Source organism: Onychostruthus taczanowskii, unplaced genomic scaffold, assembly GCF_017590055.1.
Source record: "Onychostruthus taczanowskii isolate IOZ18803 unplaced genomic scaffold, ASM1759005v1 scaffold42, whole genome shotgun sequence".
Classification (NCBI taxonomy): domain Eukaryota; kingdom Metazoa; phylum Chordata; class Aves; order Passeriformes; family Passeridae; genus Onychostruthus; species Onychostruthus taczanowskii.
In genome coordinates, this window is record NW_024501682.1 from 4,803,188 (window position 1) to 4,817,774 (window position 14,587).

Below are 14,587 nucleotides of genomic sequence, written 5' to 3' on the forward strand. Positions count from 1 at the left end.
GCACAGAGTTACACCAGAAGGAGGGAAGTGAATGGTTCTTGTAGCTCTTTTATGCGAAGGGAAAGCAGCTTGACCAGAGCACGTAAAACTTGCAGGCAGCAGGAGATCAAACTCCAGCCCACTCCTGAGCTCTACAGCTTCAGAGGAAGTACAGTGCCAGTAAGCAGGAAATACAGTGCCAGTAAGCAGGATGTTAATGATTATACGCTACCTCTCCCACATACCATGAGGTTTACACGGGTTAGAAAACAATAGATTCTTGTCTAGAACAACAAGAAAACTACAAGACTACAAACATCTCTCACATCTGTGTAAAATCTCTTTCAGGATTGTGCTACTGGTTTGAGGCAATTCAAGACCATTTTTCTATTTCTCAATATCCTAGTGTAGGTACATATTCATGGCCAACTGGGCAAGGCTTAGTCATTTCCATACTATCTGCAGTTAGGGACTGGCTTTGGATTTCCTATAGAGGCCACAGAGTCCCCATAATTTCTGTTTAATTTTTTTTTTTTTTTTAGAGCCTAGCCCACACCTTGGGATGAGCTTCTGCTCAATAGTAGGAACTGGGTCCTATGGGGAGACAAGTAACAAGACTCTCTTGTTCCTATTACTAATTACTTATATTACTATTATTAATTAAGAATTAATTATTGCTGTTACTTTTATTTTAGTATATTAATATTACTATCATTAACATGTTCTATCTTCAACATCTTACTGCTGTTCACCACCCTTTTCGCTTCTAACCACTGCATGTTCATCACCTCAGAGTGGTTCTCTGTTGTCAATCCTTCCAAAAGTATAATTAAACTCATTTTAAATGCTACAGAACACAATAGATGAGAGATGAAATAGGAATTCATTTCATACTGCTCTAATTGCACACCACCCAATTTAACATTGGGCTGACAAAATGTTTTAATGCATGAGAATTCAGTGCTTATTTTCTCTTCTGAAAGCTTGTGGAACTTCCACCAATTCTCTCCAACTAGCTGTAGAAGAAAGCTCCCACTTCGACAGCAGTGTGAACGTTTTAACCGTAGGACTTCAATAAAACAATAAAGTTTTTGAAAAATGACCTTCTCTCCTGACTAGCCAAAGGGGAGCAGTGCTCTTTTAAGAAGATGAAGAAATTAGCTCAAGTAGACATCCAGGCACTATGTCCCACACATCTAATCATCAAATTGTTTTACTTTCCTTAAGATAAAGTCAAAAGAAATTACATTTTTTCCAATCTCTACCTTGTACTTGCTGGCCAGTATGACAGCTCTGAACTCTGTGTCTCTAACAGGACCCCAGGGAATGAAACCCTGTAGCATAACAGTCTGAAAGTCCTAACAAGCCCTCAAAGCCTACAAGGCTTTCTTTTGAAAGGAAAAGTGCAAGTGGTGTGCTGAACTTTGAGTGTACAATAATGCAATGTGTTCTGCCCTGTGGAGAGGAGACAAGCAGATGGGATTTGACAATGCAAAGGCAAGCTGTGCTGTGTGACCTTTGGCTCTCTCAGATTCTTCCTTATCCTCAGAAAACACCCCTTAGAAACAACACAGTTCCCATACTGGATCGTACCTGTGCATGCAGCATGACACATGCTTGCCCTGTTAGTTTTCCAAATCTTCAAAAAGAGTAGCTGTAGGGAATATTTTATCTACCTTTGGTGCTTTCCTAACTGCGTGACACAACTATGTGGCCTTGACAAAGCCCTAGTCCTTCATGTCCAAGATGAAAATGCACATTTCTTAGAGCTGTTACATTAGACAAGCCCAGGGATGCTGCTCTTCTTTCAGCATTTGAACACAGAATTACAAATTAAAAATCAAGTGCGTATGATTGCATAAGGTAAGAAAATAAAATAGAGAGGCTTAGCATGAGATCTCTTCTAACAAGTGGTTACACAAATATGGTGTTGGAAAAAACAGCCCCTTTCTCCCCCTTTTATTTTAGTTTTTAAGTAGTGAAAGAAAAAAAATTGCTTATTTGTTAGAGCAGTCATCTCAGAAGGAAAGGTAATTCATCAATTTAATGAAATGAAGACATTTCTCATTTATATAACTGCGTGCGTATTGAAACCAGAGTAAAATCCCAGCATGACTCCTGCTTCATAGCAATTCTCTATCATCAGGCCATTCTCTATCATCAGGCCACTGCTTTATTAGAATGCATCAGTTTCCTCTGATTCTTAATTATTAAGCAACATTCATTTCATTATGGCATCCAAGAGGTGGAGAGGCAGCAGAAGAAAAAAATTCTTTGGAGCACAAGCCAGACAATTGGTACATAATTTATCCTCCTTATACTATGGACAACAAAACCTCCACTAGCTGGCCATACTGAAAAAGCTCCCAGGCATCCAGAAAATACATAAATTTCACATTTGTGTGTGACAATCCTTCAACACGAGTTACATGTGCTTATGCTTTCTATATACTTCACCTGTTCCTCCTCAGTCTTCCCCTTTTGTCTGGCCAAACTTGCTCAAGCCAACAAGCATTTGCAACAGAGGGGTGTAGAAGTGGAGAAGCAGTGAGAGAAGAAAAAAGAAAGCCTGGAAGAGTGTACATGTTGACACCTGTACTGACAGCCTTCATTTCTTATCCCATAAAACTTACTTTTATTAGGAATACAGGCTCTACACAACAAAATAAAACCTTAGCTAAAACTCTATGGAACAGGACGGAAGTAAAGGAATGAAATCAACCTTTGGAAAGTCACTGAATTCCAGGATTCACAGGCCCAGCGACAGCAACCAAACCCAGGCTGGCATGGATTGTCACAGAGCTCATCTGTCTGAGGGAGGAATGCCTGTCACTACTGAGTTTAACTTTTTCCTTCCACAAAGAATAACACAGCAAGAAGTCATCTCATGTGCTCTGGCAATGAAAGGTAACTCCTGGCAAGTGAATTACTGCTAAAGTTAAGGCAAAGTACCATGCCAGTAAACTGTTACTCATACTTAAAAAGCTCCCAGAAAATACATAAATATATATCAAAATTTACTTCCATCTCTATTCCTTCCTCAGCTTCTACATTCAAAAATCTTTCTGTCAAGCATACATATTTGTGAGACTTTCTTGTCAAACTTTCATCCTTCCCAACACTTCCACAAAGAATAACACACCAAGAAGTCATCTCATGTGCTCTGGCAATGAAAGGTAACTCCTGGCAAGTGAATTACTGCTAAAGTTAAGGCAAAGTACCATGCCCAGTAAACTGTTACTTACAACTGCTTCTAAGGGAAACCTGCATCCAGGCTTTGCATTGAACAAAGGCCCAAATAAATCTCAATCACAGGGACCCAGAGCAATCCAGGAGATTTTACAGGCAAGTTCAAGTGCACAACTCCTACCTGAAGCTGTCATAAATAAAAACTAACTAAAGGCTAAACATGAAGTGATGTAATGATGCTAGGTCAGGAAATAAATAATTTTTTTTAAAAAAAAGAAGCAAAAAATCCCAACAAATGAATGGAATAACCAAAAAAAAAAGTGAATTTCACAGCTTTATGAAAACTCCACCAAATGAAACATTTTAACTGCTGCTGCAAGAGGGTGGCCAGAGGACACATGCCAGGGCAGAAATAGAACTGAAGTCATCCACCCAGCCTCACAGCTCCCGCATTACCAATACCTCTCTGCAGCCTCAGAGCTGGAAGTCACAGAGCCTTGCTAGAGCACATACTAATAAACTTCACAAAGGTGATCAACACTGCCAGCTTGCAAAGCACTCTTTTTATTGTGTCCATTCTTCCCTACAAAAATTCCCACTCCAAATCTCAAGTGTGTCCTTGGGCACAGCTTTTGAGAAGAAGAACTCAAGGAAGCCTTGCACTCCCTTCTCTGTCAGACTGCAATCTTACTGCAGGGTCATCCAAAACCCCCCATTACTGAACTCCAGTGCCTTGCTGTCTAGGCAGAACCCTCCTAATCTGCTGCAGCTGAACTTCCTCAGCCTATCAAGTAGGAAATCCTTTTATTGCTCTGGCCTATAAGCCTCTTACCTCCTAATTCTGTGAGGCTGAGAAATAGTTGATCTGCTCATTAATCCTACAATGACTGTCAGAAGGGAATATATACCTTCTCACTCTACTCAAACACAAGTAACTAGGTTTCATCAAGCTCTTTAGTATCTACTTAGCTGAGTCCCACTCCACAAGATTTTATAGGAATTGAAACAGCAGTACAGAAGCTTCTGCACTTTCATGAAATATTCATGATACTTCTAAAGTTGGAAAGATCCTACTTAATTCCCTGTTGTAGACAACATAAATTTGTTTTAAAAAAGAGCTTTATTTTCTTTTTTTTTTTTTTTTAAAGCAACGGCAATTTTGGCTAAAAGTGCTCTTTGGATGTTTTTAAAGACTTTTCTCTACAGTTTGTATACACAACATTAGTTTAAAAAGAGATATTTCTCAATCATCTATTACAAACTCATGTCATCCATGACCTTCAAAGACAGCTCAAAGGGGAAAAAAAACCAACCCCAGCTGAGACCTTGGATTAACTAATACCTTTAATTAGCACCCCCAAGAAATGCTGAAGGTTGTTGGCATTCCCCCTGTATAGGGCACTCAGCCAAGGAGAAACTATGAAGTTAATTTTTCCATCAGGACTGATAACTTCTGGTTTTTTTAATAAAGCAAAAACTGACTACAAGCAATTGCCAAACACCACTTCAAATATTACAGATATGAGAAAGTTCTCATATAACATGTATTATTTAATATTTTACTTTTATGTACCCAATGGACAAACATAGGCCTGTGTCATTCAAAATGCCTAAAATCTTCTATAAAGTTTTGTTGAGAAAAATGTTAAAGTGGCAAATAGTGTTAAGATCACAGATATCTCACGTCAGCTGTACCTTTTATTTTAACTATAAATGTCACATTTCATCATGCAGCTGTCAGCTTCCTTTAATGTACTAAATGCTATCATGTAAGCACAGAATCTGACATGATGTAAGACAACAATTAAAATAAAAAGCAAGTCAGCTTTGACACAATGTCACTTTTCTGTATACTAAAAAATTAAAGGAAAATTGAAGCTATACAAGTAAACTAGTCAAGAAAAAAGTCTGAAAAAGCCTCAAACATCAGTTAATGTTTCCCTCTAACGTTATTTCCCATTTTTACATTCAACTTCAAGAAAACATCCATAGCTTTAGCACAGCTAATTACAAATTGACACCAAAAGAAGTCAGGAAGAAAGCCTAAAACTTATAGAATACCTTGACAGTATTGATCCTTGATACCTTGTCAGTTTCATAACAGCCAACATCCATGGAAGTAGGCAATTATTTTTCAATTTCTACCCCACTTTTTCAATTTCTATCCACTCAGTGGGACTGCTACGGCATGGTAAAATTGCTGATGCTTTTAAAATCAGCTGCAAGAGCACTTAAATTAAGGCTGAAGAAAATCCTAGTAATAATAGAGCAATTATGAACTCTGGGTAATTAATATTTGAATTGATCATATATTAAAAATTTGATTTCTTTTACTGTATTTGATGTAAAACACTAAATAAAAGTGTCTGGAATGTTGAAAAATTAATTTTTGAGAATATGAGAAACATGTACACCTGAAAAGGCATAATGTTAATAATTAGATTTCCTCCTTTTCAGTGTTTTTGTTCATTTACATCCACTTTAAACCTACATTTAATACATCAGCACCATAAAAAACTGTGGCCCAGGGGAAAGCTAGTGCTATCTGTCACAAATACAGAAATGTCACATGGCTAGTATCTGCTCTGGCCATACCATGACACATTTAAAACCTCTGTGGCCCAGGGAAGAAATAGTCACAACGGGGTCTGTTTGCAGGCAGGGAAAAAAGAGTCAGGCAAAAAGAAGCTAGAGACCTCTCCTGCAAATGGAAGCGCTGATACAGACATTCCAAGAACATTCCTGTAAAAACATTCACTTGAAACATCAAGTTAACACTTTCCCCTTTGTGGTAATAAGAGGAAAGGGAAACATGGAGAGTTCTATAAAGTTTTACCCCTAAATACCATGTCAGAATTCTTTTCTGAAGATCTATACCCTTCAAAGGATTTCCAGGCCAGTAACCTGCTAGAAAAACATTAAATCTAAGAACATTATAATTTTGACTGGAAAAGTTCGATATACAAGTGCTGCTGCATTTTCTAATATGCGATATTTGATTGAGTATGACATCAAACTGTAGAAAAACTAAGACCAAAAAAACCCATGAGGTAGATAAAAAAAACACAATAAGGCACACAATTAAAAATACATAAGTGAAGTAATACAAAAATGACCTTAAACCTGGCCTCACAGCTGTCTCCGAATAAAAAAAATCTATGAGTAGAATCTGGACACGGACGGAGCTGCTAGGAATTTGATCTTTAAAGACTACTCTTTAACCAAACATTTAAAATTATCAAGTGGCAACACTTGCACATTTCCACTTGCTGTGTTAGACCTCAGTGACATTTATGCTGAAGTAGATAACTTTTTAAAAACAAAGCCTAAACAGTATTTCTTGAAAAATGTATTCAGTTACATGAAGACTCCAGTGATCACAACAAATGCACACTTTTAAATTATCTGCTCTAGTTTTACGCTGTTTTTCCAGCCCTTGAATGGTTTAATTATTGCTAGGTATTTATGTACACACGGAGGAGAAGAGGGAAGTCAAGCCCCTGTGTGCATGGACATGTGCAACTGTGAAAGTTCATGCAATTCATTGGTTCTATTCATTGCTATAAATTGTCCTGTACCAGCCTGTTGAAGGAATACATCCACAAGGATCTTTACATTACAGGCTTTAGTAGAAGGTGATGTCATTCACTTGCACGCCTAGGACTTCAAATGTGAAATGACAGAATAATTAAGGTTTAGAAATAAAATATCCAAAACTTTTTTCTACTTTTGGCTATTTTATTTAAGAATATAAACAAAACAGGCTGAGAATTGAGAATTGAGCTCCATGTTGAAATATGATAAAATTAAATAGTCTTCATACCTGCACTTCTTAGGTTAGGGTCTAGGTCTGGCATTTCCTTGGACGCCTCTGGACTGACACTGTAGATGGATGCTCCCGCTTCACTGACAATGCTGAAAAATAAAACTGCAAATATGTAAAACAGCACACAGCTGAAAAACACACGTGAAAGACTTTGCAAGTGACTTAACTGAATATTTAGATGTGTTTCTAAAGCCTCAGGTTTTGAATAAACTAAATGCTTTCAAAAGTAAGTCAATACAAAGGAAAATATCCTCAATTAAGCAAAACCACCCCTCCCTGACCTGCAACATTCATTCTTTATCAATTCTGGCCTTATTATAAACATACACTGTGCATGATCTCAGTCCCTGTCTCAATCTTTACAAGAGGAAAGAAAATGAATACAAGAAACAAGCGATACCAGAAGTAAATAAGCAAATCGGCTTCCATAAACAAAATTAAACCTACCTGACAACTTCATTAAAAACACCTAGATTCTAAAGTCTAACGTATCACTTGAATCCAAGCCGTGAGGAAGCACACACATTGCCTCAAGCCAGCTGCCCTAAAACACTCAAAAAGCTCCAACTTGATGCAGATTGAGGCACAGAGCTGCAGCTCCGTTCTCAGCAGCATTCAATACCGTCTTCTCCCAGCTCTCACTGCCATCCCCAAAGAAAAACAGATTGCTTGTCTTCAGGAACTTAAACTTCAGTTCATTTATCTACCATACACCTCAAACTCATTCAGTAATGATGATAAACTCAGCAATTCAAATCAAACACATAATTAAAAACCCTTCAAGTGCTCTAGTTCCACTCAAGAGAAAACTGCAATCAAATATTCACAGTCTAAGTTTATTTTCAGCTGTAAAATTCTGACACCACTGAATCAAAAGCATATTTCTTCAAATAACTTCAACAGAACTGGAATTTCAGGTTGATAATTATGGCATCATACAGTTACTGCTCTGGAGATTAATACTATCAGTTTCAGAACTATTTTTACTTTTACTATTCCACTTTTAAAATAACCCAATCTTTGCCATAAGGAGAGAAACCACAGTCCTTAAGAAACAGACCTTTCAGCAAAAAACCATAACTTCGCTTTCTATTGTTTTAAAATTGGACTATACATTTTCCTTTTAGGAACATTTATTAGGTCAAATTTTTAAATAAAGAAACTGATACCTAGAAACCACTCCCTTCAGAAAAAGCTGGAGAACAGCTCAGAAGTTAAATATATTCCCATTCAATGTTCCAAGCACAGTAACAGTAAATAGTGTAAAATGCAAATACAAAAGTTAAGAATTTCTTTTTTTTTTTCACAGATTCCCCTCTTCCCCAATCAAAACTGGAATTTGGTGGAGTGCTGCACACACAAGTCAGATTTTAAAGTTACCCAAAACTCTAAAGCACAGTAGTACAAACAGACTGGATCTTTCAATAAATACAGAGAATAAAGTACAGCTATCTTTAAGATGGATAGAACTCCAGACCTATTCAAATGGAGAAAAAAAATCCTCAGACCAGGTGAATAGGGCAAGTGAAAACGAAACTATTTCATGATCTTTCAAAAAGATTCAGTACTATGAGCACTCTTTCACTATAAATGACATTCATAAAACATTCCCATCACAGCGCTCAGAAGTAAGATCGTATCACAAAAACCTAACTGCTGAACATAAAGATGTTGACAGAAGACTCATAAAACTGATTTCTCTGATGAACAAGTAATTTAAAGAACAATGCAGCAGAATGTATTTCTTAACCTGTTCACACCTTGTAAAGGCAGCATCTGGCAAGCGTTCCCTTTCTGGATATTGCTTCCAAAAAACCACACATAAGCACACACTTCTAACAGCTTTTCACTAATCTCTCTTCAATCTTCGTATTCCAACAGATCCCAAATGTTAGTCCACATGCAAAATTTAATACACTAATAATACAATTAATAAAATTAATTATATATATTATATATTAATATATAAGTAATATAATTTTAGATTAAAAAAAAAAATCAGTGTTTTGCAGTCATTTTTACAATGCTGTACTATAAACTGTACTACTGAACACAGCCTATTGCTTGATCCTCTCCTGGTATTTTCTGCAGTGAACAAACAGCTGTGAACTTGATGGGAATTTCAACACACTTGATATTTTACTGTTTCTCATTAATACTACACTGCTGATTTGCAGAGGCAGAAGGATTGCACCAACACTGCCGTTCTATGGTAATATGTGACTTGTGTCAAATTTTAAGGTAGGCAGTACAAAAACTCCTTGCTAAAATGAGTAGATACAATTAAAACTCAGGATAGGAGACAGAAACATTTGAAAAAAGCATATTTCCTTTCCTCAAGAGCAAAAACATTTATACACTCAGTGAGGAGAAGGAAGGAAGACAAGTATAAAAAATTATTTCAAGAAAGACAACAAGAGAGAAAAAGCACTTTCAGTAGCAGCATGCACTGGATACTTGAGATCCACTCTGAGATGGTTTACTACACACATGCAGTTATTCTATGAAGTATTTGGTATAGCAGACATGGAAAAGGGGAGCAAGAACTTCCACTCATGTAGAACCTCACACTGCTCTGCCCAAGACAGCAAAACCCAGATGTTAAATAAATCTTTTACCCAGGTTAAATGCATAAGGCCAGACACTCCAAAGAAACCATCCTCTGGTTCATTCAACAACAGTCAACGAAACTTTTACAGAACTAATAGTGGCTATGACATGGTTTGATATGGCTACAGGGAAGTGGCTACTAACGTGACAATGGTACACAGAATGCTGAAACATTTAGCTTGGTCAAAATATTAAGATCACAAGCTTTAGGGATTGTCAGCAGATGTTCTGGCTTTTACTTTTTTGACTAGACAGGAGACAGTCACTTTGGTTCACTGACATTTCGTATGTTTTCCACATTCTCATCATTCTCTTGAAAAGGGTGATGGCTTTATAGACAATTTAAGCTAATTTCATGTTGCTAAATGCTCCATATCATGTCTTTTAAATAATGTATACATATTTTATGTCAGGGCACATTAAGAGAAAACCAAATATGCTCAAATGAGTAGGAAACAAATTTACTCCAAACTACTATGGTCCATGCTGTTCTTCAATCTCCTCTTCCCATTTCTATAATGGATAGAATTCTCAAAAGAGTCCAAAAAATCCCAACTACATAACAGCTGGTGAAACTGTATTAAAATCTTGTGCATCTTCAGAATCTGTTTCTATTTCGACTTTTTAAGTCACTTAGCAGACAAAACCAATAGAATTGGCCCCATAATGAGACCCTCATTACTGTGCATTCCTTAGGAGGAAAGATTTTCACCAAATCAAAACATTTGAAACAGCTTTAGTGAAAAAATATTTTGCTTTTTAAAGTCAATATGCAGTATTCAAATAAGCACATGGTTATGATATGATACAATAAGCTTCTAGGACATGAATGAACAAGTTCCATAAACTTCTCTTCGAATTAACAAAAAAAACGGGTAAAGGATCTGGAACTACGCCTCCATACTGTGCTTCCCACATCGGCCATCCCATGGGTAAGGGGTTTTTCCTCAGCATCTATATCAAATTTTTAAAAATTAAAAGTACCCAAATCACAAAGCCACTACACAATATCGCAGTGTATTCTTTTCAATTGTGCAGACTGGCTTGTTGCATATGAACTAAGTTTTCCTGTACTGCACCCATATCATTCACAGTTGCTAAGACACATTTTAAATAGCTAAGGCAACATTAAATGTATTCCACCAGCACCACCTGGTGGGCCCTCAGCTTTATGCTAGACACCATGCCACCCATACTCTAAATACTTTAAGGAGCCTTTTAACATTTACTAAAGCAATTTGTTTTCTTACTCAGCTTAAATAAGCATGGCCTATTTGATCTTCCAATTTTTATAGGAAAAAGAGCCTTTCTTGTAAAACGTAAAAGTAATAAAATTAAGAACACTTACAATTTACTCTTTTTTAAATTCAAAGCTATTACATACCTACAAAAAATGCATAAAGACGACAAACAACCAGCTAGTTAACAACAGTGGTTTAACTAAATTGCAGTTTTTAAACTTGCAGGTTTCTTAGGTAGTAAGTTTTCACTGCAAACATTTTCAAAGCTATGTAAAACATTTAATGTACGTATAATAAAGAAAAGATGTATCATTCTAGACATTTGTGGATTTAAAGATGAATGCATCTTCCTGACATTCTCAAGAACCTTACCAACATTTCAGACTTCTACAATACATTGAGGTAATTTCCCTACAGTCAAATGTAACACTGGACTAATAACCAGAGAAGCAAAAGGCAACTTTATCCAACTTTATGTAACTTGCTGTTCCTACAACTTCCAGATTCCTGATCTACAACTTCAATCCTTTAAAATACCAGTACAAAGAAGAGACTAGTGTACAAAGAAGATACTTGGAAGAACATCCTGGTCACTCTAAAAGCAACCTCAAAATGGGACAAGATTTTCATATTTGGCCATAAAATGATAATCTGCCACAAAAACTCCCTTCAAAATCATGATTTAGTAATTGTGGTGAATTCCTCTAACCCAACTTTTTACATATTTATTGATAAATATACTGTTCATAAACTTGTGGCTACAAAAGCCAGAGGTTCCCACAAAGTACAACACTAAAAAAAGAGTCAAAGGTTTATTCAGTGTTATTTACTAAAGTAATTGGGGTATGAATCACCTGGGACAGAAAAATAAAAAAAAAAATAAAATGACAAAATAGTCTTTAGGAAAGAACACTGCATTTAGACACTCAGTTGGAATGTATCAAGCTTTAATTATGTTGACAGATGTTATGATTAAAACCAACTAAGAAGGGCCAAGGAAGACTTAATTAAGCACATACTCAAAAGAAGATTGGGCTACTTCATGAATGAGAAATCCATTGGGCCTTACTGGAAACACAGAAGTCAAATAGTTCCTGAACAGCCTGACACCCAAAAGGGTTGAGAGTTACACTATAGAAATAGGATGCCTGCATCTGTTGTTACATGTCTCCCTGCACACCCATTTTTGCAGACTAATGAGAACCAGCTAGGGCAGGCTGAAAAAGCTCTTCACAGGAAACAGCAACAACCCTCATTTGCATTCTGACTCGTCTTGCTCTTTCTGCTCATGTCAAGCAGGACATAGCACATGGCAGAAGCAACTTCAGCTCCTCACCATGATCAAAGGCAGAGCTACCTGCCCCTTCTAGCAACTCATGTCTGGGCACATGAGTGCTCCAGCACCTCTGTGCTGTGCACAGCACAATTCCTTCTGCTGTGGTGGTTACTGTGGCCAGCTGGAGCCCACAGCACAGCACAGGCTGGGCTGTGATTTGTGCAGTCACACATGCTTCACAACAGGAACAGGACACCAGGACTGATGGACCCTGGCTCTGACACAGCTAAGCCTTGCTTTTTTTCATATGAGAAATATAAATCACAGAAGTTCAAGATTAAAAGCTTTTGGTATATACTGAATAATGTATTAAAAAATAAAAAGGTCAAAGAGATTTTCAAAAGCCTGTTCATTCTGATAGATGAGATAAGATTCATAATCTGGTGTTTCCCCGTCACCAATAAAGTGGTGGTAGAGCAAAGGAAGATGTTAGGATCATGAAAAAGGATTATACTAGAAAGCCATTATTATTCAACAAAATCAAGGCAAAAAGCACCCCATTAATCTGTGTTTTTAAAATAATATAAAGAATTAGCTTTAAATGTGAACAATATATAGAACCCAGGAGATATTTTCATTGCAAAATATATTTAATACTAAAAACATTGCTGGATGAGAAAGGAACATTCCTCAAATTCCCACTGCTTTACTCAAAACTTTAGTTTTACACGCCATAAAAGTGTTGCTTATATGACAGTCCATCTTTCAAAATCAGTCAAATTAGACAAAAGCTGTTAAAGCCATCTTTACCAAAAGTATTATAAAAAAGCTCAGTGACTCACAGCTGCAGTTATTCGATTAGATGCAGGAGGGACACCATAAGCCTTAAAGTACAGCTCCTGCTTCAGAGCTCCCAAACACACAAGAATTTAACCCCACAAAGAGTCTTCAGAGAGCACACCAAATGACAAGCAGTGAAACAGACCCCACATATTTGCTCAGCTGCATTCTGTAAGTTTCCATAGAAAATATTAGGTGAAATTCTGCTTACAACTAGCATTTTGAAGTCAGAAACAACAACAACAAAAAGTCAGTGTTTCTAGCCATGTATGAATTTGTTCTGTGTTTTATGAAGTTTACTAGAAACTATGCCACGCAAAGAAAGGAATTTGGTCTTGACCAACTCAATCTACTTTGTAAAGTAAAAACTATGACATGATTTCATACCAGGGACTCTGTTTTACAACACAGAATAGCATTACCTCTTTCAGTTACAAGCCCTAGATTTGAAACACCTTGCTGACCCCACAGCAAGGACAATAAATAAACACTTATCAGGCAGCTGCTGAAGCGACAGAAGTCCAAGGCAATCATCCTTTCATTAGTAATTATTTCTCTCCTGTTCAGCTACAAATGATATTTAGCATCAGTTAAGCTGAAGGTTTTCCTAGTAGACAGTGTAGATCTTTAGAACCCCCTGAAGAGGAAAGAATTAGGCATGTTTCAATTCATCTTTAGCAAGATACTCTAATCATGTTGGTATTGTTGCTTCAGATAATTAAGAATTACTTATCTTATAGTAACACTTAGTCTTACAATGATACTGTGTTTCCCAATTTTTCTAGCACGTATATGCAAAACTAAACTTCCCTACAGAATCAAAGTACAGTCTTTCAGATGAAGAACAACATGCAAAATTTAATGGTTTAAAACACCAAGTTATAGTCTTTCAATAACAGATAAAATGCAAGACTTCCTCAAAGCCTGTCTACAGGAAAACTCTCTAGGAACTCCCAAATCAAGAACTAGTTACCACACTAAACTAATAAAGCTAACTGTATAGCTCCAGTCTGGAATTCTTTATTCAGCTGGGTATGAACCATGCCCTCAGCACATCCCTGCAAAGGGAAGAATGATCAGATATCTGTCTTCATCTTGTCTGAAAACGATGACATTTTTCAGGAAGAAAAGGGTCCAAATGGCAGGTGTCAAAGAGCTTTAGCTTCACACGTGGTGCTAGGAGGCAGAAAAAACAACAGCAGCGTGTGGCCATGTCAGAGCTGCACAGAAGCTGCCGTACAAGTGCATATCTGAAAAGAGCAAACCTCAGAGCCTGTTAAATCAATGTAGTGCCAGATGCTGTTATCAGAATAAAACTGGTGCTGTGGATTTATCCCCAGAAGAAATACACGTCCCATGTCTGCAGTGAAAAGTGAAAGACCTAGGGTGGCATGTCTCAAGACTGAAGGTGACAGTCACCTGTGACTGCCCCCACCACTTTCATTGACAGTTTCAGAAAACAAGTGCTGTCATTGCTCATAAAGCAGCTGGAGTTGAAGCTCTTTTCTGCCCATGCACAGAGCTTTAAAATCTGAGCTTCAGGTCCAAAATCTACTTACAAGTTAACCATCCAACTAAAAAGCAGTCAAGTAATTAATTTTTACTTAAAACAGTGCAGTGCAGTAG

The 14,587-nt window shown here is 37.0% G+C and overlaps 1 protein-coding gene across 2 annotated transcripts in view; it reads right to left on the reverse strand.

The window, feature by feature from the left end:
• Positions 1 to 14,587, reverse strand: part of SRBD1 (S1 RNA binding domain 1) — a 124,722-nt gene that overhangs the window by 56,373 nt on the left and 53,762 nt on the right. For both annotated transcript variants that reach the window (XM_041413639.1, XM_041413638.1), the window contains exon 17: positions 6,992 to 7,083. In XM_041413639.1, the coding sequence (XP_041269573.1) occupies positions 6,992 to 7,083 (92 nt within the window). The remainder of the gene's footprint in view (positions 1 to 6,991; positions 7,084 to 14,587) is intronic.